The 26,310-nt window shown below is 41.5% G+C and overlaps 1 protein-coding gene across 2 annotated transcripts in view; it reads right to left on the bottom strand.

The window, feature by feature from the left end:
* The window catches only part of ABCB1 (ATP binding cassette subfamily B member 1), a 73,358-nt gene extending 47,376 nt beyond the window's left edge, over positions 1-25,982 (bottom strand). Inside the window, exons 1-10 of one of the 2 annotated variants that reach the window (XM_075922433.1) lie at positions 25,830-25,982; positions 24,717-24,783; positions 22,973-23,087; positions 21,497-21,594; positions 17,054-17,108; positions 14,661-14,802; positions 11,930-11,978; positions 3,750-3,941; positions 2,483-2,654; positions 221-345 (exon numbers count right to left, since the gene is read on the bottom strand). In XM_075922433.1, the coding sequence (XP_075778548.1) occupies positions 221-345; positions 2,483-2,654; positions 3,750-3,941; positions 11,930-11,978; positions 14,661-14,802; positions 17,054-17,108; positions 21,497-21,594; positions 22,973-22,975 (836 nt within the window). In that variant the 5' untranslated portion in view covers positions 22,976-23,087; positions 24,717-24,783; positions 25,830-25,982. Of the gene's footprint in view, positions 1-220; positions 346-2,482; positions 2,655-3,749; positions 3,942-11,929; positions 11,979-14,660; positions 14,803-17,053; positions 17,109-21,496; positions 21,595-22,972; positions 23,088-24,716; positions 24,784-25,829 lie in introns of those variants that run through there. The other variant, XM_075922434.1, reaches the window with a different exon arrangement.
* Positions 25,983-26,310: the final 328 nt, after the last annotated feature.

Genomic DNA, 26,310 nt, shown 5'->3' with positions numbered 1-26,310 from the left:
AGAACATCCTTCTTAGGTAATTTCCTACCTTAATTACCCCCAAATGCACTGAATACGATATTGTTCTACTTCTATTTGAATATCACTTCCATTCAGGAACCAATTTTGTCAGTCTTCCCTCTGGTGTAGACAGACTTTCAGCAGTGAAGATACAAGAAAAACTCAAAACATCTAAAGTAATTTTTAAAACTAGCTGATGAAAAGAAAAACATGTTCTGACCTTTTGATTTCTTTTTTCTGTCCTCCAAAAGCTATCACAGTCCGAATTGATGACAGAACTTCTTCTGCAACAGCTCCTGCTTTTGCATAGGCAGTTAGTTCTTTGTCAGTGAATGCAGAGAGTATCTGTACAAAACCAAAATATTTTAAACAATTACTCAAAACAAAAATTAATCCTGAGCATGTTATTTTATGTTTTTTTCACCACAGGTTCCTCTTTCCAAAAAATGTACTATGATGCCATTTACCATAGAATGGGCTAGACAGTCACAAGAAATAAAGAATATGTCAATAATATAAAATTAAATGTTAGTATTAGCCGCTATCAAAACGGAGACCGAATGCAGGAGTTTGTTTGGGAGGTCCTTTGTGAACTGGATATAGCTCCTTGATTTTCAGAACAGATCTGCACCACTCTGATGCTGGGTAGGTTAGAGCAGCCAGTAGTTTATGCTCTAGTTGTGAGACTAAGGTTTGGTCTAAACGTTTCTGTATCAATATAACCATTTGATTAAGTGTGCAAGTTTTTAATCAATATACTTATACTGATACAACCCCTTCTGTGTACACAGTTATATGTTTATAAGGGTGCCTTACAGTGGTATGGCATCTTCCCTTTCCCACACCAATATAAGCACCTTTAAATCAGTAAAACTGTATCCACACTAGAGACAATTTATTGGTATCAGTGTTACATTATATCACCTTAACCAGTGGCAGATATTGGGCAGGGTGAGCGGGGTGGCTGCCCCGAGCCTTGCGCTTCAATAGACCCCGCGCCAGTGCCAGGAGCGGACTGGCTTGGCAGGATACCGGGAATTTCCTGGTGGGCTGTCCGCCGAAGAGCCGGAGGAGGAGGGGGATTGTGACGGGGCACCGCATCCCCACACTTTAGATTCCCCGGTGCCGGCCAGTACAGACCACGTGGGGCTGAGGGAGTGCATGCGCAGCGTGCTGAAATGCCACGCAACAGCTAAGAGGGGAGATGCCCAGGCATGGCGTGACGTCATGGCCCGGGACTTTAAAGCCACGTGGTTCGGCACATGGTCTGGAGCCTGGGCCGGGGTCGCGGCCGCCCTGCAAACTGGAAGGCAGAAGGTGGATGGCAGAGGAAGGGGCTTGTGCTGCAGGGAAGGGGACAGGTCAGGAGAAGGAAGGGGAAGGCACCAAGGGACAGCATGGAGGAGAGACAAATGCCAGAGGGCCAAGTGGACACAATGAGGAAAAGGGCAGGAGGGGAGGTGTCAGTGGGAGCAGGGGGACAGGGTGATGCTGGAAGAGGAGAGGGTAAGGGCATTGGGGGCTAAAGGGGGGAGGGGGAGGTACTGGGAGAAGGCTTGAAAGGAGGGGTGGGCATGAGGAAGGAGGGGATGGAGCAAGGCATGTGTGAGGGCACAGGGACATGAGGGGAATGGGGGCAGAGGGTGGTGAGGGGGTGGACATCAAGGAAAAAGAGGGCAAAGGGTGCAGGAGCAGTGAGGGAAGGGGGAGGCACCAGGAGGGTGCAGGGATATGGGAAGGTACAGGTGCCAGGGATTCTGGGGGTGAAGCAGAAGGACAGACACCTGCAGGGGAGGGACCAGAACCAGAGGAGAGAGGTAGGACAGGGATGTAGAGGGAGGTGTTAGGAGAGGGGATGAGGAGGAGTAGCTCACATGATCAGAGTGGGGCTACTGGAGAAGTGAGCACAGGGGGGATGCCTTTTTTCTATTTTTTCTCCAAAGGGGGGCCCCACGAAATTATGCTGCCCTGGGCCCCGCAAAACTCTCATCCGCCCCAGACCTTAACTATGCCAGCATTGGTTAGAGTTCTATAGTTCAATGTGTGTGTATAGATAAGCCTAAATCTAGGCTATTGTAACTGCCCTAAGGAATTAAATATACTATGACTCTTAAGGCAGGTCTACACTATAGAGACAAGCTGATCTAAGCTATGAAATTTGAGTTATGTTAGTAGTATAACTCAAATCAACATAGCTTAGACATACTTATCACAGGTCCACACTGAGCTGAATCAACAGAAGAATCTCTCCTGTTGACTCCCCTTACTCATCTCATTCTGGCTGATTACCAGAGTTGACAGCAGAGTGATCAGTAGTTGATTTAGTAGGTCTTCACTAGACCCACTAAATCGACCATTAGTAGATTGATTGCTGCACCATCAATCCACCATGCAGTGGAGAAAATTAAGAGGCTCATTCACTTGAAACAAATCACTTTAGTATATTTTTACATCTCAGTGAAAATTCATAACTTTCACCCACCTTTGCCCAGATAGCAGCTGAGAGTCCCAGGACAGGACTGACTGCCAGTATTACAAGGGTTAATTTCCATCCTTTTGTGAAACCAACTATAAATCCTGTGAGAAATGTAGCTACTGCCTGAAAGAGCATTCCAATTTTGTCACCAATTCCTTCATTAATTTTGGAGACATCACTAAAAAACAAAGTACATTCAAAGAGTTGAGGAAAGTATAGAAAACACAATAGCTTTTCTATTGATGCAGTATACTTTGTTCATTCTGCTGCATTTTCTAAAAGCTCTAAGATGCAGATTAATTTTGGTGTAACACACTTTATATCCAAACCTATCATAGGTCAAAAATGATTAGTTCAACAGAAACACACATGGGAGGAGGCCAGGAAAGAAAACCCTGTAGACTCAGGGTGATTTTCTCAAACTTTACATGCAAATATTGGAGGATTCACTCGAGGCATATGGTCAACTTGTGTACAGGCACGCACACTCACTGTAGATTCCCTAAATTCCCCATTCCAATCTTTGTCAACAGTAGCCTTCAAGACAGCTCACTTGAGGTGAAAATATAATGCAACTTTGGAAGACTCCATGTTCCCCATGGAAAATGTAATGTAACCTTGTCCAAATGACCTTCACCAGGGTTAAAGGTCATCCCTAGACTCTGCTCATGCTGAATTCAACCTATCTATCCCATATAATTACAGCCTTGCAAATCTGTTGATTTCCGCTTTATACACGCAGGTATCCGAATCTGCGGATGTCAGTTCAGATATCCATAGCTCAATTTTGTGAATTCAGATGCGGATGAAGATACACATTTTGCATCCATGCAGATCTCTACATGTCATCTCCTATATGCATATATTGGACTGATTTGAAAGCTCTCATGTGTCCTAGGAAAGACAGGGCAGGTCTCATGTGGACAGAGGAAAGTGATTTAGAGTTGAGGCTTCCTGACCTTTTGCCAGAATTACTCAGCATCTTGTTAGGTAAGGACCTTAATGTGCAGGAAAATGGAACTATATTCTTCTTTGTTGATAATTATTCCCCAGAATAGGATTTAGGCGTCCTGGTAGCATGGATGTTGCTGTGACTTCCCTGTCCTGTGGTAAAGGAGTCTAGTCTGCAGGGCTCTCTATATTATACATTTCTATACAAAGATAGTAAATTCACTAGATTTTCATATAGGAATTTTGAACATATTTTAATATAGCTCAGACATGTATTTAATAAGGTCAAGAAACACAGTTGAGAAGTTAAATATATACTTACTCTATAAGTCTGGTATTGAGTTCCCCAACATCATTCACATCAAACCACCCAATTTCCTGTCGCATTATTGAATGAAAAAAGTGTTGCCTGATTTTCTTAATTTGCCGGCCAGCTGCCAGAGTCCAAAATGCAACTTGCATATAGGCTGCCAACAGAACACCAGCGCCTATTCCAGAATAATAGTATGCATAGCTGAAAGGAAGAAATTTGCAAAGATTCTTTAAAATAAAATATAAAGGAGAACGTTTGTATGTTAGTGCGCTAATAATGTGGACACTATAAGAGCTACTGCAACCAAACTTTGCATGGGATAACCTTTCATCCAGGAGAAGGTACTTTCGGACCTGATCGGGCCCGAGCTCAAGCTGTAAAAATAAAGTAACCCATCACGCTGTGCTGCAGGGGCCGCTCCGCCCACCTTAGGTCCCATGCCTGCCGCCTGTGTCCCCCAGCACCGTCTGGGACTCATCCCTTCTCACTCATGAGGTTACATAAGCGACCCTCTTTCCCTCCCTCACAGCTCCGGGTGTGAGCTGGGGCACCCCTCCTGCGTGTAACCCCCTCCCTCTGGAGGCTGACGTGGACCTATATTTTAATCCCTATAGAAATCAGTGCAACTTTTCTACCATTAAAAAAAGAGATAATGGACTACTGTTATTCTACATTTTGTTCCTCCAGTTTCCCAAGCAATGCCAGGTAACTCCAGCTAGTTTGGAATATTTTCACACAAAATTCTCTACTATGGAAGCATTGTACTGAAAATAATGAAGAAAGTAAAAGATGGAATTTGAAAATCCCCTTCTGAATCTATTGAAGCAGCAAGGATGACATAATTTAAATTATATTTCAAGTCTGACTGTCATCATCCTTTACTAGTTATACACAATTTAATTTACTCAGCAGTAAGAGAACTTATAGATAATTTAATTTTAAAATGAGTATGTATTTCTGAAGTAAACAAAACAAAAACTATGACCCCAATTCAGAGAGCACTTACTGAAACCCAAAACTCCTCTATAGGGTTATTCTGTTAAATCAAAATAAATCTCCACACATACGGGACCAAAAACTATTATATCAACTTCAGTAGATGCCAATAAATTCCTTATGTGGAATTCCATTTTATTATACTAATTTAAAGTTCAGCAATTTTTAACATGTACATCAATTTCAATTTTATTCAATACTATTCCATGTGCCATAGCTTGAGGAAATTACATCTAAACTTTCTTTTTGTGAGGCACATGGAAAATGTCATTACCAGACTAGTACATTTACGTAAAGACAAATAATAGCAAAATATAGATAAAACCTCCTGCACCTATTTATAGGAAAATTATGTGTACTTTTTCTTTAAAGCTGTAGCTAGAATTGGAAGCCAGACAGGAGGGGGATTGGGAAGGTTGTAAGCAAAAGTGCTGCAGTGAAGCATAAAAAGAGACAGTCACTTTGGTGATAATACTGTTTTCGATATTCTAATAAAATCCCTTGTCACACCTTAGAAGAAAGTGATTGATTCTTTCCCATTGTTGCATGACACAACTCAATTTACTTTGAGATTTCATAACTTATAAAATTAATCATATATAAACTGAATTGTAACAATAGGTTAATGGCTAACTTAAAGCTGAATGATTAGCTAAATACCAATCTTAGATGCTTTAAAACTATAAAGACTCAGTATGCAGTGTTATCATAACTGGGTTTGACCCAGCATATTAAGATCTGAAGAAGAGGTCTATAGTCTCAGACTTATTGCTCTCAGCAACAGAAGTTGGTCCAATAAAAGGTGAACATCATCCACCTTGTCTCTCCATGAAGAATATGTAAATTTGAGTAAAACTGGAACACTTATTCACATATTGAATTGTGTGAAATTCTTTATTGAACAAATTTATTTTTGTAGAATCATTTGTGAAAGTTAATTGCAATTGTACTGTGAATTAATTATTCAACAACAAATGTTCTGGATGAAGACTGGATTTTAGATATATCTATTATTTTAGTAAGAAACAAGTAGGGGGCTGTGCCCCCTGCTCACTGTGCTTGCCAACCCCCCTCCCTCTCCAGCTGCTATGTGCACCAAGGCCCCACCTAGCTGCTAAGTGCGCCAAACTCTCCCCCCCCCCACGCCCCGGCCGCTACTTGAGCCCACCCCCTTCTCTCTGGCCGCTACGTGCACCAACCTTTCCCTGCTCCGGCCCCTTTTGCTTCACTGAGGAAGCCTGTTGACTTTGATGATGTGATGACGTCATTCTGTCACCCAGCAGGAACAGTCTGTTGCCTGCCATATTGACCCTGCTCTGCCTCTTCAGCCCCCCAGATGCCCTCGCCCCTTACCCCCATTCCCCAGGCCTGTCTAAATGTACTCATGAAGAGTTCACAGAGCCAAAGGGGCATGACAGGACTGCAGGCAGGGGGGGCTCTGAGGGGAAATCAGTGAAAACCCATCCCATGGCCCTGCCACCCTGATATTGGCAGCAGGAAGGATTGGCAGGACCCTCCTCTTCCTCCCTGGAACAGGCTTCATTCCTCCTTTTGTGCAAAGAAAAAAAAAAAAGCCCATGTCAAGTCCCTGACATCTCCGAGCCCCACAGGAGCAGTTGCCGCTCCACATTCCTGGTACCTTCCACATTGTTCATGCTCAGCAGCGGCTCCAGCCCCATGCTGTACACACCAACTCCAGCATGCTCTGGCTCTGCAGCCACTGCACTCTCTTAGGACAAATTCTCCTCCCCCAACTCCCACAGGCTGCAGTGGGAGCCCATGTCTCCCCTCCCTGTTTGCGAGCTCCCCTCCTGGCCAGAGCTTCCTGCCTCTGCCTCCCCAAATGCCTTCAAATGTTCCCCGCCACAGTAGAGAGAAGATTAGTTGGTTGGGGGCTGTGCATGTTGATGTCATTCTATCACCCATCAGGAAAAATTTGTTTTTATATAGAGATAGGTGCATTTCTAGAACACAATTCCTGAATTCAGCCATATAATTTTTATGCTAATAATTCCTGTTTTTGAAATTTGTTATTAATGTAGGGACTAGAATTTAATACAATTATCTCTGACAAACTGCTTTCAGGGGCAATCCCAGGCATGCTGGTTATTCAGTAGATGGGTGAGGCCTGTGAAAGATAATGAAAGTAGGTAGGGCGACAATCTCCAAGGGAAAGGCTGACACTTGTGAAGGAAAGAGAAATTGTGGTTTCTGAAAGGGAAAGACAAGCAGAAGGGGAAATGGAAAGGGGAAAAGGAGAAGGAGAACCTGAAAAGGACAAGGAAAGGGAAGGGAAAAAAGAAAATGAGGGATGAATGAAAAGAGAGAAGGAATAAAAGAACACAGACATAGGAATTACTACGCTGACTCAAACCTGTGGTCCACCTATATCCACATCCTATTTCTGACAGGAGGCAATACAATACAGGGTACCTGATGCTTTAGAGGAAGGTGCAAGAACCTTATAATGGATAATTATGGAATAACCAGTGCATGGGGAAATATAATGTTACCACTCATCATTAATTAGTCTTCTTATAAATGTAGGATTCCTATAAAATTGCATATATGAATCCTGAATTATAGGTTTTTCTATCTTAAATGTAAATTGTCATAACTAGCCCCTTCCTTGTTCAACTCTGGTGTCTCTAGCTTACTACTATAGCCCTGTTATCACTCTAATCTTCCACCCAATACATTTGTCTATAAATATTGGGCAATCCTGGCTTCTTTTTCTATTTACAGGGCTCTGCAGATCTCTTCAAACCCAGTAGTTGACTATGCCTCCAATTCCTGGGTTTAAAAAAAAATCTTAACTTTCATTTAACCACCCTAAGCATAACAACAACATAAACATAAAGCAAACAATCACTTTCAGTAATTGGTCTACTTCTTACCCTGCTAGGGACACCATCTTATAAAAGCCCAACAGCATTTCCCTTCCTAATCATAGTTTCACTCCCTGACTCCTCTCATCCTACTCCGTCTCTTCTCAGCAGCCAAATGTCCTTCAAAATCAGCCTCCAAAATTCAATCCCACTCAGTGCTTAACCTATAATATCTAAGATAAAACAATTTCAGGTTAACAGTTTCTCCTCTACATATGTACAGGGTAGTTTAATCCTGTCATTCGTAAGTTAGTAATTTCCTATGTCTCAAAGCATAGGATTTTCAATCCTGATTTTTTACTTTTATCTATTTGTGCTGTAAAGGTACATACTCTCACTTGCCACACAAACATCTAATCAACCCTTTGTTGAATCCTAGAAAGATCTTAACCCCAGTGATACCTTTTGGCAATGAGTTCCAACTGGCATCAAATAAAAATATACAGTGAAAGCTTTGTTATTTGCCATTCATGGGAAATGGGGGTTACCGGTTAATTGAAAGTGCCCAATACTCTAGCTTATTAATTTTCCCCTGCATCCTATCACGATGACCATCCCCCACCCTCTTGGGAATGCCTAGCCATTCAGGATATTGTTCAGAATGTTTGTTCTGAAGGCAGAGAGTTAGGTTGTCATTCTGGTTATGCCAGATAGAGAAGTACTATGCAGCAGAAATAAAGGACTAACAAGGCCTGTAGGAATGAGGAAGTGGACCACTCCCCTCCAATGCACAAATTCACTCACTTGGGGTATTTTTGTTGTGTTGTCCTCTTAAGTGGCAGGCAGACAAGCGGGCCAGTTACTCAGGAGGTGCCTGATGATGTCATCATCAGGCAGTGCCATCTGTCAGAAGCCTCGCAATGGCCAGAGGCACCAAACCAGCAAACTGGACAGGCAGGAGTCAGAACCACGCCCGCCCAAAGACACAGTATATTGTGGCTGGGAGCAATGATGGTTAAACAAGCTTTCCAGTTAACAAAGTGCTGGATAACAAAGTTTTCACTGTATTTCTTTGTATCAGTTTTAAATGTGAAGCCTTTTAATTTCATTTGATGTTCCCTTGTTCTTGTAATATTAGAAAGGGTAAATAGGATTTAACTTTTCTATGTCATTCCCTACTTTGTATATCTGTATCATGTCTATGCTTCTTCCATTTCTGTAACAATTTTTGCTAACCATCAGAATTAAATGAAATAAAAGCACCCACATCATAACTTTAAATACAGAAAAAAAATTCTGTTCACTTCTCTCTGCTTATACATTCTGTGTTTTAGGGGCAGCTCTCAAGTACTTTGGGTGACTGGGCAACAAAATGGCAGATGAAATTCAATGTTGATAAATGCAAAGTAATGCACATTGGAAAACAAGCTCAACTATATTTATAAAATGATGGGGTCTAAATTAGCTGTTATCACTCAAGAAAGAGAACTTGGGAGTCTTTGTGGACTGTTCTCTGACAACATCTACTCAATTTGTGGCGGATAGATCCATCAATGGCTATTAGCCAGAATGGGCAGTAATGACATCTCTAGTCTGTTAGCCTGAAGCTGGGAATGGACACAGGGTGTGGATCATTTGTTGATTACCTATTCTGTTAATTCCCTCTGGGGTACCTGGCACTGGCCACCATTGAAAGAGAGGGTACTGGGCTAGATGTACCTTTGGGCTGACCCAGTATGGCTGCTCTTATGTCTTAGAATTATAAATGGTCCCTGATCTTTGTTTTTTGCTTCTCTGAGCTACAGTGGTAGCTTTTATTTCTTTGCTAAAGCTTGAGCAAGACTTCATTGAAATGAGTGGATATCTGTTTATTTCAATAGACTTTGAATTAGTACCCTGCCTGGTTTTAAAGAAAAAAGGAGAGTATAATGATTAACAAATTAGAACATGTTTAGGTTAACTCATGAGAGTTAGCACTTTGTAGCTGTTACCACTGTAAAAAGAATAGTTTCAGGGAATCCTTTCTACTCAAATTAGCTTCATACAGTAGCAATAAATGCTAGGTACTACAGTTATTAGTACTCTATAATATCTAAATTAGATATGATAGGTAAACAAACCACTGTATTGATCCTATTTATTGGAAAGAAGTTTTCTGGTCTACAGTGCTGAGGATAGTAAATACATTTAGTAGTGATGTCACCTTTGCAATCCCTTTGCATATCTGTAACACACTTGCATAATCATTTGACAGACCTTATCTTATCTCAGTTTTCATCCAGCATTTTATGAGAATTTCTTTTGTTGGAACAGCACCATTGGAATGGGCTGAGTCACTATAATATCCTCAGAGCACTTTGACCTTGATTTTACATCCAAACTCTACCCCTTACAGGAATTAATCATTGTTGATCATTCAAAATCATATGCTTAACTTTCCTCCCCAAGTTTGACTGTCTCTAGTATTTTTCTCTAGCTGCTCCTCTGATCTATCTCCCTAACAGCCTACAGTCAACAAGCTACATTGCTGCAATAAATCAATAGCTTTATGTAGGAGTCTATTACAGATAGATGTGTCTGAGAAAATGAAAAGTACTTCATGTCGGTTTATTATGGACATAACTAGGGGCTGTCATGGAGGTCAAAATCCACTATTTCTGCTAGTTAGTAGGGTATCTTATGTGCCATTATTTTATTTTTTTAACAACAGAAGATGAAGAGTGACTTGAAATCTGCTGTCTAATTCGCTGAGCTTGTGAAACCTTATATTCAGTTAGACAGCATTTCTCTGCTAGCATGTTCGAATATAACAATTAACTTCTGAATGATGCATCCGATCGATTGTGAATGTGATGCTCTAGGCATCAATGGGCAGAATCCTATTGCCTCTGATCAAACCCAGAAAGGAGAAATTGTGGAAACGGGGGAGGATCAGAAGCCACACACCAGAGATCCCTTAGTATTCAGTCAGCAGAGCTACCAATTTTAGCTACCTCCATCATTATCTATAGACCAGCTAAGTTAATGACCCAGTGCAAGGCAACCAGTAACACATTCCAGTTTATAATAGCTCCTCATTTTAGTTCTGCTAATCCTCCCAATACTGGGTATGTGGGACTTGTAGAATGTCCCCCAAAGCAGAGGGGGATGAGAGGGTGCCGAGAGGGCGTGTGTGTGTGTGGGAAAACGGAAATGAAGGAATGCAAGAAGCTTTGGGGGAACCCAGTGTACTAAACCAGCTCAAGTAACAGAGTGGAGGGAGGGATAGCTCAGTGGTTTGAGCACTGGCCTGCTAAATGCAGTGTTGGGAGTTCAATCTTTGAGGGGGGACAGTTAGGGATCTGAGGCAAATCTGTCAGGAATGGTACTTAGTCCTGCCATGAGGGCAGGGGACTGGACTTGATGACCTCTCAAGGTACTTTCCTGCTCTATGAGAGATACACTTTTTTTTGAAAATATGTGTAACCCGCTAATGATACAGAACACTTTGACTGACATTAAATCACCAGCCAATTGTCTACTTCATAGGTTTAAATATAAAATTGCCCTGAGGGAAACAATGGTTTTACTAGAGACAGGGTGACCGTGTTTCCCTAGGCCCAATACAGGACACTAAAGGGGGTGGGAGGGTGCTGCCAGTGCTCAGGGCTTTAGCCCAATGTGTGTATGGGGCGGGGGAGTTTCAGCAGTCAGGGCTTCAGTCTTGCAACAGGGAGGGGCCACTGGTGCTCAGGGCAAAGCTCCAAGTGCTGGTAGCTCTTCGCCCATCCGACTCCAGCCCCACAGTGGGGGGGGGGGGAATAGAACAGGGGGGGCTGAGCCCCGAAGTGGGAGCCACACAGAAAATGGGGCTTCATTCCTGCAGTGGCAAAAGGGCTTCAGCCCCACAGCAACGGCTGTGTGGGAATGGGGCTGCAGCCAGTGGTGGGGGTACCAGAGAAAGGGGTTTCAGCCCTGGGGGATGGGTGGTGCCAGCAGTCAGGGCTTCAGCACCATGTTCTGGAAAGGCTGGAAGATTTCCCCCCTTCTTTAGGGTACACATGGAGGGAAAACACTGCTACCTGGTTTTTTTTCTATGTTTCTCCCTCTGCACCCTGCCTGACTCCAGACACCACATGGTGGTGCCTGCTTTACTGCCAGTCACAAATAGGCAGCTGTGCTGACTGGAGAACTCAAGGGCCAGCAGCGGACATGCAAATATGGGACATTTTGCCCCCTTTTTTAAAAAAAATGGGGATGCCTGCAAGACATCTTAAATACAGGGCAGTCCTGGTAAAAAAGGAATGGGTGGTAATCCTAACTAGAGACCTCTACCACTGCCTAAAAGAAAGGCAACCATGAAAATAATTAACAATTCCTAATTACCTGGTCATTTGTTCCTCAAGTTTCATCAAAGGATCTGAAGAAATATTCACTAAAAAAACCCATAAGAAATTGTTAAATATATACACATTAAAGCATGTTTCATAAATTTTCTTATAAAGTCCTAATATTTCAAGGTATTGAGCAAATCCTAAGCAGCACAACCTAACATAGGCTCCCATTGACTTCAATGGGAGTTGAGGGTGTACAAAAAGTTGCACGATTAGGTTTTAAAGGCCAAAAGTGCAGACTTGTACTCTGATATGTTAGGTAACTGAGTTATTAAACTAATTATTGCTAATTGAGGATATGAAAACTGCTGTTGCTAAAGCATATTGGTGAGAAGAAAGTGATCTAAACTACTCTCTTGGCTTCACCACTGACTTGCTTAGTGACCATAGCTTAACATCACTTTGCTTCAATTTCTCCAGTTCCGATATGGGGATATATTACCTCCTACTCCTACATATAAAAGTTTTGGATAAACTTTTATTAATTAACATTTGTAAAGTACTGTACTTTGAGATGCTTGGATACATAGTTCAATGAAAAGCAAATATTATTATTGCAATTATGATTGATATTGCAGCCTTTTCTTGCTATAATTATTAAATAAGCATTGTACTCACATTGTTCAGTTTATACCTTAAGCATCATGAATTATGCATGTGTGTTTTATGGCATAAGATTCCAAATAAAAAAGGACTGCTACAAGACTTGTTTTCTACAATAATTATTTAAATGGTGGAAAGCATTACTGGGAAACAGATAATGATTGGAGCTTTGACACTTACACAAAAAATGTAAATCTTTCCCTTTCATTCTAGATAGAGCATATGGGATGATGCTTGTGAGGAAAGCAAAGGAGCATGTTTTGGAAAATGATCAACAATGAATACACAAATTCACTAAGTACTCAAGAAGAAAAAGTGTAATACAGGTGGAACCTCCCTTGTCGAGCACCCTTGGGACCGGAGTGGTCCCCGACAAGGAAATTTGCTGGTCCAGGGAAGGTCAGGTATCCGGGCTCTCCCAGGGCTCCCCTTCTGGCAGCTGCCTGCGAGAACCTGGAGACCTGATCTCTTCTGGCCCATCTGCCTGGTTCTGCTGCCCCCAGCCCACTTACAGGGTTCTGCTTCCAGCCCCTAGCCCTGTGCGGTGCGGCAGCTGCTTCCAGGGTTCCCAGAGAATGTAAGTCTTGAGAGAAATTTAGGAAATTCTAAGTGCATGTAAAGTCATTAGTCTAGCCACCATTTACTGAAGGCTATGTGAAATAAGGGATTTCTAGAAAGCCAGAAAGTGTATTAAAAGTAAATTGATAAGAGCTAATGTGGTCTAGCAGGGGGAGAATACACGTTTTAGCTGAATCTTCTACATGGCTCTGATTAACGCAACAAGATGACACAGAGGCTGTGTCTAAACTACATCCCTTTTCTTGAAAAAGGGATATAAATTAGACACTTCATAATTGTAAATGAACCCGGGATTTAAATTTCAAAGAGTACAGGATCTTTCAAAAAAGGGTTTTATTTTCTATCAATCCCTGTCTAAACGGCCATTTCTTTCGAAAATCCCCATTTCGAAAAAACTGCGGACGCCATTATGCTAATGAAGCATGGAAAATTTAAATCCAGGCTTCATTTGCCATTTCGAAGTGTCTAATTTACATCCCTTTTTCAAGAAAAGGGATGTAGTTTAGACACAGCCATAGATGACATTGCTGAAAAAAAGCCAACAACCGTGAAGTTCTCTCCCTTAAGCCATTATAAAACGCATTTTTTTGTTAAGAACATAACGGCCACACTAGGTCAGACCAATGGTCCATCCAGCCCAGTATTCTGTCTACCGACAGTGACCTTGTTCTCAAGCAAGGTACAAACATTATAGGAAAGGAGAAGCTTCTTCCTTTATTTCCTGAAAACCTTTCTTATTGGGTGCATATGAATGGACTTCAGTCTCAGCACTTCATATTTAAGTTATATACATGCACTGAAGGTGTAATCAATGTATTTTGTTCTGACAGGGACCCAGATATTAAAGCAAGAAGGCTTCCTGTTCTAACAAAGATATTAATGAATCAGATTTTTTTTGTCCCTCAAAGTAAGGTGGTAGGAGTACATGTCTGGAGAACTGAACCTGACACTGAAGTCTTTGGGGCAGGAACTTTGTCCTTCTGTTTGTCTATAACTGCATTAAAATGTATATTTTAATGTTAAAATATGTATATTTAATAAATAAAAATAATTATTAGTATCATGCTTATCTTGTTTGCCTTATTGGCTCTGGCTTTAAACTACATAATTTAATAATTTATTTACTAATATCTCTGTAATTATTGTAACTTTCACATTGCCTCTTATTTTTGAGGTATTATATATGTATTTTGCCTCTTTTCCATATACCTCGTATCACAATTTCACATTTTTACACTTTCTTCTTCCCTTAACTCCACATCCAGCATCACAGGACATTCCAATTTCTATGACACTGCAAAGAAAGTACAAGCGCTGCAGAAATATTTTAGGATGGCATGGAAACAGGATAAAATTAACTCCGGCATATCTCCTCTGTAATAAATGGACCACAGAGTAATTTGGCTCATCCAGTAGGAGCAAGCTGACTCCAGAGGCTAAGATGCCATTCCATTCTGTTTTTATTGTAATGCAAAAAAATTGTTCTTGCCATGCAAGCTGTATTCTAATGTCACCAATTAAAAAAAGAGGTGATGTCTTACCTAAAGAAGTTCCTGAAGTAACAAAGCTATCTGTCATATCACCAAAGATTATCATGACGATTGGGAGAGCTGCTCCATGTAGGATTGCCATGGCACTGCCTAGCACCATTAGTAATTTATCCAACCAATCAGAGTACCGAAACTGAAAATGGAAACACCTTCATGTGAAAAGAGTCATTGCTGAAAATTACTCTAATTTCATGCACTAAAAAGGGGCTAACACAACTTAAGGGATACGCAGTAAAGATAACAAAATCAGAAAAGCTTAAGGCTTTTGTACAGTTTTTATATTATTCCACTCTACCCTATTAAAATGTACATTGAAAAAAATAATTTAAATTTATAGAAATAAGCCACACTGATATAAGGACCTTTATACTTAGGACCTTACCAAATTCACAGTCTATTTTGGTCACAGTCATAGGATTTTAAAAATAATAAATCTCATGGTTTCAGCTATTTAAATCTGAAAATTCACCTTGTTGGAATTCTAGGAATCCTGAACCAAAAAGGAGTTGTGGGAGAGGTCAAAGTTATTACAGGGAAGGTAGATGTGGTGCTATTACTCAAGTTCTGCATTACTGCTGGTGGCAGTGCTACCTTCAGAGCTGGGTGGCTGGAGAACAGAGACTATTGGCTGGGATCCCAGTTCTGAAGGCAGAGCTTCTGTCAGCAGCAGTCTAGATGTCTGTATAGTGTGGCATGGCATTGGCACCCTTACTTCTCCACTGTTGCCTCCAGAGCTAGGCTCTTAATCAGCAGTCACTGCTTTCCAGCTGCCCAGCTCTGAAGACAGCAGCACAGAAGCAAGGCTGGCATGGTATGCCATTTCCATCCTTGCTTGTATACTGCTGCTGGTGGGACACTCGCTTGAGAGCTGAGTGCCCAGTCAACAGTGACTGCTCTCCGGCTGCTTAGCTCTGAAGACAGCACAGAAGTAAGGTCTGAAGTAGAGTAACCTTGTGAGCCCCCACAACTCCCTTTTGGATGAGGATCCCCAATTTGAGAAACTTTGATTTTCCTAATGAAATCTGTATAGTATAAGGTCAAAACACACAAAAGACCTGAGTTTCATGAAGGAGACCAGATTTCATAGTTTATGATGCATTTTTTTATGGCAGTGAATTTGGTAGGGCCCTTTTTATACTGGATGACTGTGGCCATACCAGAGGGTTGTACCACTAGAGTTATACTAGTTCCTAAACCAACATAATGGAAGTAGTACAAAAACATGTAGAGATCATCATACAACTTACTCATTTGACCACGTGATGTCCTCATGAGATACTTGCAATACAAATTTCAATGTGACAATAAGAAAAGTAAGACAGGTATTTCTTGATGTATTATAGGCATTATCCAAAGCACATTGACTTCACTTGATTTTGGGTCAGACCTTACATTTAATAAGAGTACTAAGTCTGGCTCTCCATACCACTCCACTTCATTAACACGCACTTGTGTCACTGGATTGTAATGGTGTAAAACTGGTGTGGCAAAGTAAAGAAACAGACCGATTGTTCTTTCACCACGGTAAGCTGGAGCTTCATTAATATTAATGCAGATATCATATTAGTGCATAATCCAATTAAAATGAACAAGATGTTTAGAGGGATTTTGTGCTGCTGAATAATATTAAGTAGTATCTACTGTACAGAATATTTTCTATTTAGAATAGTGTGGTTCTTGTTAGACAATTTTACCCTTAAAATCCCACTAAAATCGACAGAAATAAGATCTTGAGGTCAAAATTTGGCCCTTATTTTGCAATCAAAGAGAAACATTCTTTCTAGGTACTTGAGCTCTTAGTGCAATTTAGCCACCTTGAACACACATGTACTGGTATTAAAATGCTTATACCAGTGTATCTTATTCTAGTTCAGAAACCATAATAAGCTATACTAATATAAAACACCTTTTTACTAGTGTAATTGCATCTACACTAGTGTTTGTTTACTGATACTATTTTGTTGGTAAATTATAATACCCCCCAATCAACACAGTAAAACAGATAAAACTTTTAAGGCCAGGTCTACACTACAAACTTTTGTCTGCATAGTTATGCTGGTCAGAATATGAAGAGGTGTGGTCCCTGACTAAGGAAGCTGTGCCAGCAAAATCCCCTAGGGAGATGTAGTTATACTGGTACAATAGCAGAGATACCCAGGAAAGTCACTTTTACCAGTGCAGCATACTTTACTTGGAGGAGAAGGAGGGATAACCGTGTGTGGAATAAGCTATGCAGACAAAAGCATTGTTTGGCTGATATAAGCTGTTTCCACACAGATATACCAGAAATGTAGACCAAGTCTTATTAGTAAGAATTGAAACATTAGAAAACGTTATTTTAAATATATTATTAAACCTGAATATATACATAGCATATATCTTACCATTGTTAATGGGCTGACCGTATTAGGTTTCTTTGGCTTCTTCTTGTCCTCATTGCTAAATATGAATGATTTTTTTCAATGAATTGTAAAAGAAAAAATATTTAACTGCAACTAACTTTTAAAGTAATAATACAGTTAAATCTAAACAAAATTAAACAAGGCAAGAGAATATAAAATGAACATGGTTCGTAGATCATTCTTAGTATACTTCTGTAAATGTTGTCTGCAAAGTGTTTTAAAAAACCTCTAAATATGTTAATGATCAGCATCATGGTACTTCTCAAAAAGTGATTCAGAATTCACTAATAGTAGTTCCCTGTAATCTTTTGAAAAATATTTGCTAGTCTACATTTCTTGATTTTTTAATTGAATCCCTACTTTTGGCAAATGTGTAGATTATCTCCAAATATCTCCAAGTTGACTGAAAGGTAGAATGACCAGGTAGCAAGTGTGAAAAATCAGGACAGGGGCCAATGGGTAATAGATGTAAATATAAAACAAAGCACCAAATATTGGGGCTGTTCCTATAAAATTGGGACATCTGGTTACCCTGCCCAAGGGTCAGAGTACTGCAGAGATCAAAAAAGGGTTTAAGCTCCAATCCATACAGAGGAATCTATGTACATATGTGGAGTCCCATTTACTTCAGTGTGACTGTCAGTGTAAGAATCCTTCTGCATATATTAGCTTGCAGGATTTGAGATCTAGTTTCCAAGAAAGCAAGGTATTGAGTAGAATCTGTTACCAAGGAAAGGAGACAACTATACGAGGAAAATACAAATGGGAAGGGCAAAGTGTAACCAGTTGTAATGGTCACATATATAGTACAACAGGAAAAAAAATACAATTTGCTGGGAAGTTCCCCTTTCCTAGGCTCTTTCAGTCCTAGACTTCTATGGTTTATCTGGAGTTATTTCACTTTTAGCATTATTACAACACAATCTGGTGTCCATGAAGCATTACACTGATGATTCACTGCAAAAAACACCAGCTGGAGTTATATCATGCAACAAAGTGACAAAGCCAAACTTAGTCTCAATCACGCAAACAGATCACTCAGCTGAACCAATGGTAGCATCAGTAGGATTTTTTTTCTATAATTCCTTTGTGTAGATAAGGCTTTATGACAGTACTATAGTACTATTATAATGACGCAATGCTGTCATGAATATAGCAAGGTTCACATACAAAATAAATAGTTGCAGCTTTCTGGCCAATCAGTTAGATGAAATAAAACAAAGCTGCTGATCATCAGCAGTTGCAGGTAAAGCAGTACTCCACAGTTCATGAACTCTAGCAACAAGTGGTATCATCCCATTACATCTAAAATTAGAAAAATGTGTCTAGTCATTGAGCGCTGAGACCTAATTAATATCCAGTTAAAAATATGACAAATAGTACCAACATTATACTGCTTTGTATTAGTTTGTCTTTTCCTGATGGCTGGTCTACACTAGAAAGTTGTTGGCTTAACACCACCACGCAGGGCTCTGAAAAGTGTCACATCCTATCTGATATAAAACTGTTTAGAATAGTCAAGACAGAAGCAGACTGTGAGGGACTCCAAGAAGATCTCACCAAACTGAGTGATTGGGCAACAAAATGGCAAATGAAATTTAATGTGGATAAGTGTAAGGTAATGCAAATCGGGAAAAATAACCCCAACTATACGTACAGTATGATGGGGGCTAATTTGGCTATGACAAATCAGGAAAGAGATCTTGGAGTTATCGTGGACAGTTCTCTGAAAACTTCCACACAGTGTGCAGCGGCGGTCAAAAAGGCAAATAGGATGCTAGGAATTATTAAGAAAGGGATAGAAAATAAGACCCAGAATATCTTACTGCCCCTGTATAAAACTATGGTACGCCCACATCTTGAATACTGTGTACAGATGTGGTCTCCTCACCTCAAAAAAGATATTTTGGCCTTGGAAAGGGTTCAGAAAAGGGCAACTAAAATGATTAGGGGTTTGGAACGGGTCCCATATGAGGAGAGGTTAAAGCGGCTGGGACTTTTCAGTTTAGAAAAGAGGAGACTGAGGGGCGATATGACAGAGGTCTATAAAATCATGAGTGGTGTGGAGAGGGCCGATAAAGGAAAGTTATTTATTAGTTCCCTAAATAGAAGAACTAGAGGACACCAAATGAAATTAATGGGTAGCAGGTTTAAAACTAATAAAAGAAAGTTCTTCTTCACACAGTGCGTAGTCAACCTGTGGAACTCCTTGCCAGAGGAGGCTGTGAAGGCTAGGACTATAATAGAGTTTAAAGAGAAGCTAGATAATTTCATGGAGGTTAGGTCCATAAAAGGCTATTAGCCAGGGGATAAAATGGTGTCCTTGGCCTCTGTTTGTCAGAGGCTGGAGAGGGATGGCAAGAGACAAATCGCTTGATCATTGTCTTCGGTCCACCCTCTCTGGGGCACCTGGTGCTGGCCACTGTCAGTAGACAGGATACTGGGCTAGATGGACCTTTGGTCTGATCCAGTTCGGCCATTCTTATGTTCTTATGATATAATTAAGCTGACCTAAGTCTCTAGACACTTACAGATCAAGAGCAAGGCTAGGGGGAGTAAATTTCAGCTAACAATGTTTTCACAATAAACTAGTATCATCATATCTTCTGGGTACCATATAGTTAGAAATGTTTTTCTCTTTGTGTTACTGACTTTTTAAAATGTATCACTCAGTAAGTGATACATAACCAGATCTCTCTTTTCAGAACTCAAGAGAGAGCACTGGAAAGTACTGGAAAGTACTGGAAAGTTTTAGGAGCTGTCTTCATCCAATATAGTCCAAACATGCTCCCTTAAGTCTGGTCTACACTTTGTGGGAAGGCCAAAGAAAGATATGTAACTCCAGTTACATACATTACATAGCTGGAGTGCATCTCACATCACACTGTGGGGAGAGATAGCTCAGTGGTTTGAGCATTGGCCTGCTCAACCCAGGGTTATGAGTTCAATCCTTGGGGGGCATTTAGGGATGTGGGGCAAACCTGTCAGGGATGGTACCTAGCCCTGCTGTGAGGGCAGGGGACTGGACTTGATGACCTCTCAAGGCCCCTTCCAGTTCTATAAGATGGTGTATGCATATATTTCTGTGCTGTTCACACAGTGGGAGGCTGACCCATTGGCTTTCCTTACTTCTTGTGAGGAGTACTGGTGCTGATGAGGGCACCCTTTAATTTTGATCTAGCTGGTCTATACTATACCTGCTAAATCAACCCTCCCCCCCCCCCCCCCCCAAAAAAAAAAAGTCAACCATGGCAGCATCAATCTTCTGTGTAGTGTAGATGTGCCCTTAGTGTGAAATAATAGGAAGATGAACTCCAGTAATATGATTCTTTTTCCTTGTATGGTCAATGATCCATTCTGGAATCTTCCACAAAAGAAGCCAAGAAAAGGCCCATAGCTCTCTAGAAATGTTGCTGAAAAAAAAACTCACTTTACAAGCAAAGCCCGTTAAAATCATTTAGATGTTACAACAGCAAAAACAGAAAGTCAAACTGCTTCATGGATTTTGCAGGAGAGCTATAGGCTCAGGGAAGCCCAAGGAGATACATATGAAAAATTAAATATTGCTGATTTATCTCTCTAACACTGGCAGTGGTGACTGTAGGTTTTATGTGGCATTTTGCACAGTATTAGTTGCACACATCTGTATCAGACCCACCTCTGTCAAAGCACTTCCCTCCAGCTTGTGCCATGAAACCTCCTGATTCTTAGAATCTGCATTCAGGCTGTACACAATCCCTCACCTCTAACATATTTATGATGATTCATGTCTTCTGCTGACTGTTATATGGCACGAGAAGCCACGAGTTGAGGCACTATGCAATATTCTAAATAGGGAAGGGAAGAGAACTCATACAATCCATTCCTGACACAGCTCACTGCTATCAGAGAGATGGATGAGGTAGCAGGAATGGTATTCAGGGTATAAAACTTTCCTTGACCCTTGGGTACACTTACATTACAAACGTCGGTTTATCCATTATTATAGTAAATCCATGCCCTCAAAAAGCAGATGCTAATTTGACAAGAATTCTTCTGATGATCTAGCAGTGTCTACTCTGGGGCTTCAGACTTTTAATTATGTCTCTCACGGGAATTAATTTGTCACCCCTTTTAGCAACATAGCTAGGTCAACCTAAGTTTTAAGAATAGACCAGGCCTTGGTCACCCCTTAATCAGCCCTAAAAGCCCTACCTCCTAATTAACTTTTGGGCATATACACTTTAGCTTTTACCTATTCCAGCTTCAATTCAGCACTTAGTTATGCCTTTTAATAAAGTATAGTACATACAACTGCCACTCCCCTTCCTGTGAGAAAGAATAAGGAGCACAATGACTGAATTTTCTGTCTGTCTGTCTGCACAGTCAGTGCGGCTGGCCCAAGCTAACATGCTAAAATAGTTTAAAATAGATTAAAATATTTACCATTTGCCTTCTGATTCACAGTCCTGGCCTGCTATAGCGGTATCACCAGCTCTTCCATTTGCATCAGATGTTCTTTCATTTTTAGACCCCATTTTAATCTAGTTAGGAAATGAAGCAACTCAGAAAAGTGTAGTTATAAATCAGCACTTCATCGAACAAACATACAGTTATTAAGCTGAGGACGAATATGTTGATGACATTTTATTCGAAGCCAACGTCATATTCTGCCTTCAGTTTTTAAGCTTCTTTTAACTTCAGAACCAATATTCATCTAGTTAGGAAATGAAGCATCCCAGAAAATGTAATTATAAGCTGGCATTTAACTGAGAAAACCTACAGCTATTAAGCTGAGGATAAATATCTAGATGACATTTTGTTAGAGACCAGGATCATATTCTACCTTCAGTTGTTCAGCAGAACTCTATGAAAATTATACACACACATGCATTTGTATCTGCATGATCCAAACATTTGTTTTTCTGTAATTTATCATAGTTACAAAACAACAACTATACAACATGTTTATTTAAAGGATCCTGCAGTTACTTTGGATTTTCTCTTTTTACGTATCATTGATTTTTGTGAAATATGTCTGCAATCTATACTATTATAAAAGGAGAGGTGTTCCTCATGCCATCTGTCACAGAGAACATTTGAGAATACACTGGAAAACTTGAGAAGAAGAAGGGTTTGAGTACCATCCCAGGACCAGCCGGGCAGCTTCCCCAGGTCTACAGCTGGCACCAGCTGAGGGTAGGAAGCTGGGTTACCAGCTTTCCTAGGGCTAGAGCCAGCAGGGGTGAGCAACTGGCTCTAGAGTCGTGGAGCCACTTACTCTGGCCACAGCAAGCAGAGCAGTGACAGGCCCGGGGAGGAGGGCTGTGTGTGCGAGGGGAGCTGCCTCAGTTCCAGTGCATGCAGAGGAGCCCTGGACCTGACCCATGGGAGGTGAGAGTGGAGCCCAGTGGGGCAATGCTGGCACATGGGGGCTCCCAAAAAGAGCCCTCCATCCCAAGGAGATGCCACGGCTGGAAATTGTAGCCTGGCTGTGGCCGGGCTCTGAACCAGTTGCAAGCTGGTGGAGGGGAGTACAGCTGGAGGCTGGGACTGGCCCCTGGGGCCCCATCCTCCTGACCAGCTGCGGGGGAGGGGAAAATGCCTGGACCAGAGCTGGCCCCTGGAACCCAACCCTCCACCCCAGGCCAGCTGCAGGCCAGGGAAACCAGGCCCCCAGGATGAGCCGTCATCCAGGGAGAGCCACCACAAGTGGCCCCCGGAAAGCTCTTCCCAGCCCTCCGCCCTGAGCTCCACACCACTCACCCTGTGCTCGAGCCCTACCTTTAAATAAAGCATATACATTTTCTCTTTAAGTAACACACACACACACACACACACACACACACACACACACACTACAGTTAAGGACTCAAGCAATGCCAGATACATCTGCTAGTAAAAATAAATGTACTGACTTACCATGAAAATTGTTCTTAATTTCCCGTTTCTCTTTCTGGAAGGCTATAAAATAATTGACGGGTCCACTGTGGTTAAGGACATGCGATGGACTTCACTTTACTCATCCTCCATTAAGCTGTAATGATGAAAAATCTTTCAATAGCTGATGTTTGCAAGCTTTTACCGCTCCCTTTGGACCTTGCCTATCCCCAGCAGATTAATTTGTATGTTTATAACCCCACCCACTCAAAGGAGAATGTTTAACAGAGTCTTGAATAAACTATTGGATTACTGTCTCTCATGTAAACAGTCTGAAAAATCCCCTAGTATCTCACTCTAAGCCCTGCTATTTATTGAGGACTTTCTAACTTGTTAATTCTAAGAAGTGCTGTCCTCATTGGCTACGTCTAGACTGGCATGATTTTCCGGAAATGCTTTTAACGGAAAACTTTTCCGTTAAAAGCATTTTCGGAAAAGAGCGTCTAGATTGGCACGGACGCTTTTCCGCAAAAGCACTTTTTGCGGAAAAGCGTCCGTGCCAATCTAGACACTCTTTTCCGCAAAAAAACCCTGATCGCCATTTTCACGATCGGGGCTTTTTTGCCCAAAACAAATCTCAGCTGTCTACACTGGCCCTTTTGCGCAAAAGTTTTGTGCAAAAGGACTTTTGTCCAAATGGGAGCAGCATAGTATTTCCGCAAGAAGCACTGATTTCTTACAGTAAGAAGTCAGTGCTTTTGCAGAAATTCAAGCAGCCAGTATAGACAACTGGCAAGTTTTTCCAGAAAAGCGGCTGATTTTCCAGAAAAACTGGCCAGTCTAGACACAGCCATTGTGTTGGGAATAGTCCAGAATATGTAATGCTCCAAAAGACACTCCAGAAGAAAATCCTCCTAATGGGAGTGAACCCACTATAACAGCCTGAACCATGGTAGGGAGGAGAGACAGGTTTAGTGTCCTTTCTCCCTCCATTAGAGTGTTTTTTGCCAGAAAGCACAGTTTTTTTGCATTAAGGAGCGATATACTCCCCTGCCTACAGTATTCACACAACAGCAAGCACAGACTGGTCCAAATGCGGAAGACTAGTAGATATATTTTGTGAGACACTGGATCACACAGCTAAATCACCTAATTTAGTTTAATTCATAATGTATTTTGTCTCCAATTTTCTCATCTCAAAAACTAGTATGAATATTCTAGATAATCATAGCACCCTATCTGCTTTCATTTCAGGGTTTGACTTGTTACTTCAACAGCTCTAAAACTCCTTAGGAGATATGTGGCTCTCTGGTCTCCAACTATGAAATGACTTTTCCAGAGGGAAGTATTTACTTTGAGATTTCCTAAAATTAATGTGCATTATGTATGGATATGAGCATTAAAAAGAAATCTGAAGGAGCTCAGGAGAGGGGAGTGAGACTTGCAATGCAGCATCCAGCCTTCCTCCACCCATCCTGAAAGGAGCTTGGGATAGGACTGTGGGACTTGCACTTGCAGCATCTAGCTCCTTCCCCCTCCTTCAAGGAGCTTGGTGGATTTCCACACACAGGTTGGGAAGGACTGCATCCCTCCTGCTCCTTACAGTCACTGGGGAGGAGCCTCACTATAAGTTTTGTTTGACTATCTGAAGCTCAGACTTCAGAGTCACACACAAACACCCACAGCCTCCTCTCCCAAGAATCTGAGCTTTTTGTATGATCCATGTCCCAGTCAGATTGCTCCAGTTCACTGCAGCACCAATTCACCAGGCCCAACAACAACTCACTGTTCGGAAGGTTGCTTAAGACTCCTCTAACACTGCTTCTGATTGGCACCAGCAAATCTCACAAGATCTGGACAACAGATACATAGATTCAGGGAAATATGTTTCCATAAATATCCTCAGGTATGAGTGACAATTTGCCTCAATATTTTCTTCATAGTAACAGGGGTTGCAGCCTGGGCAGGGTTCCCAGGGCCTACAGTCCCTAGTAAAGCATATCCTTCCTCCTCCTTCCCCTCCCCATGTGGACTCTCTATACCAGAAGGGGAAGGAATTGCCTTTATCAGTTGCTAGGCCAATTTTCTCTCAAGATCTTTTGTACTTTCTGCTATGCTGCTCCTGATGCAGGGGGAAGCGCCCTCTTAAAAATTCATAAATGTCTATGACATCTTTCTTGGATCTCACCTGTGTCATGGTGATTACAAATTATTTGATAAAGAATAGATGGTGTGTTCTGTCTCCTTTTTATTGTACTAGACATGATTGTTTCCCTTCCATAGTTTCACAGAGTTTAGGGCCAGAAAGTACTATTAGAACCCCTAATCTGGCCTCCTGTATAAAACAGGGCATTACACATCAATCATTTACTCCTACAGTAAACCCAACTACTAAAACTGTGCCATCGGCAGAGAAAATGAGATACTAAGGTACTATCCATGAACAGAGCAGTGTTTCTCAAAGTGGTCTGTGGACCCATTCTGAGAAAGCTGCTACCGGGCCGCTCTGGTTTGTTTACTTACCAGTTCCACAGCCACAGAGCCTCGTGGCTCCCCTTAGCTGCAGTTTGACATTTTATCAAAGTGGAGCCGCGGGAAGAAGCATGGGCTGTTAATTTGCAGCCAAGAGTAGCTGTGGGAAGTGTGAACCGCACCCAGTGGGAGCCATGAGGTTCTGTGGTAGTAAGTAAACAAACCAAAGCGGCCCAGTAGTAGCTTTCCCAGAATGGCTCCATGGACCACTTTGAGAAACACCGCAATAGAGAAAAAGATGAGAAATACTCAAGTGATCCTAGCAAGCCAAACACACTCTATGCTACAGAAGAAGGTGAACCCCTCCTTTCTCAACCCCAAATATGGCAAGCAATATGACCTTGTATGTGGGAGAGAAACATACTACCAAAGTATCTAAAAAGAGCATTGGTCCATCCAAATCCATGTCCTGATCAAAGCACTAGCCAGTCTCTGCTGCTTCAGAGGACGGGATAACCAGAGCAAGGGCTGTACTTCAAACCAGTGGTGTGTGAAGGGGGAAAAAAATCCTTCCTGATTGCTAGAAGTAACTAACAGAAGACCTGAAAGATAAGAATTGTTTATAGTCATTATCTTAATGCAGAGTTGCAAGTGTTATGAGCATGTTGAGGACAAAGCAGGCAAACCTGTTCTTCCTATGATATTTAAAGGACGGGGATGAAGAGGACTCAGATTCTAAGACCATAAGGGAGCATTATGGCTATCTGCTTCCCATTACTCCCGATACACATAGGCCACAGAATTTCTGCCTTGAGTCTAATTAAAGCATATCTTTTAAAAAGCTACGTAGATATCACGGTTTCCATCTCTCCTCCCCTAACTTCTTGTCTGGCCACAGACTACGGCTG

This window comes from Pelodiscus sinensis, chromosome 2, assembly GCF_049634645.1.
Source record: "Pelodiscus sinensis isolate JC-2024 chromosome 2, ASM4963464v1, whole genome shotgun sequence".
Classification (NCBI taxonomy): Eukaryota; Metazoa; Chordata; order Testudines; family Trionychidae; genus Pelodiscus; species Pelodiscus sinensis.
This window is presented reverse-complemented; position numbering and strand designations above follow the sequence as displayed.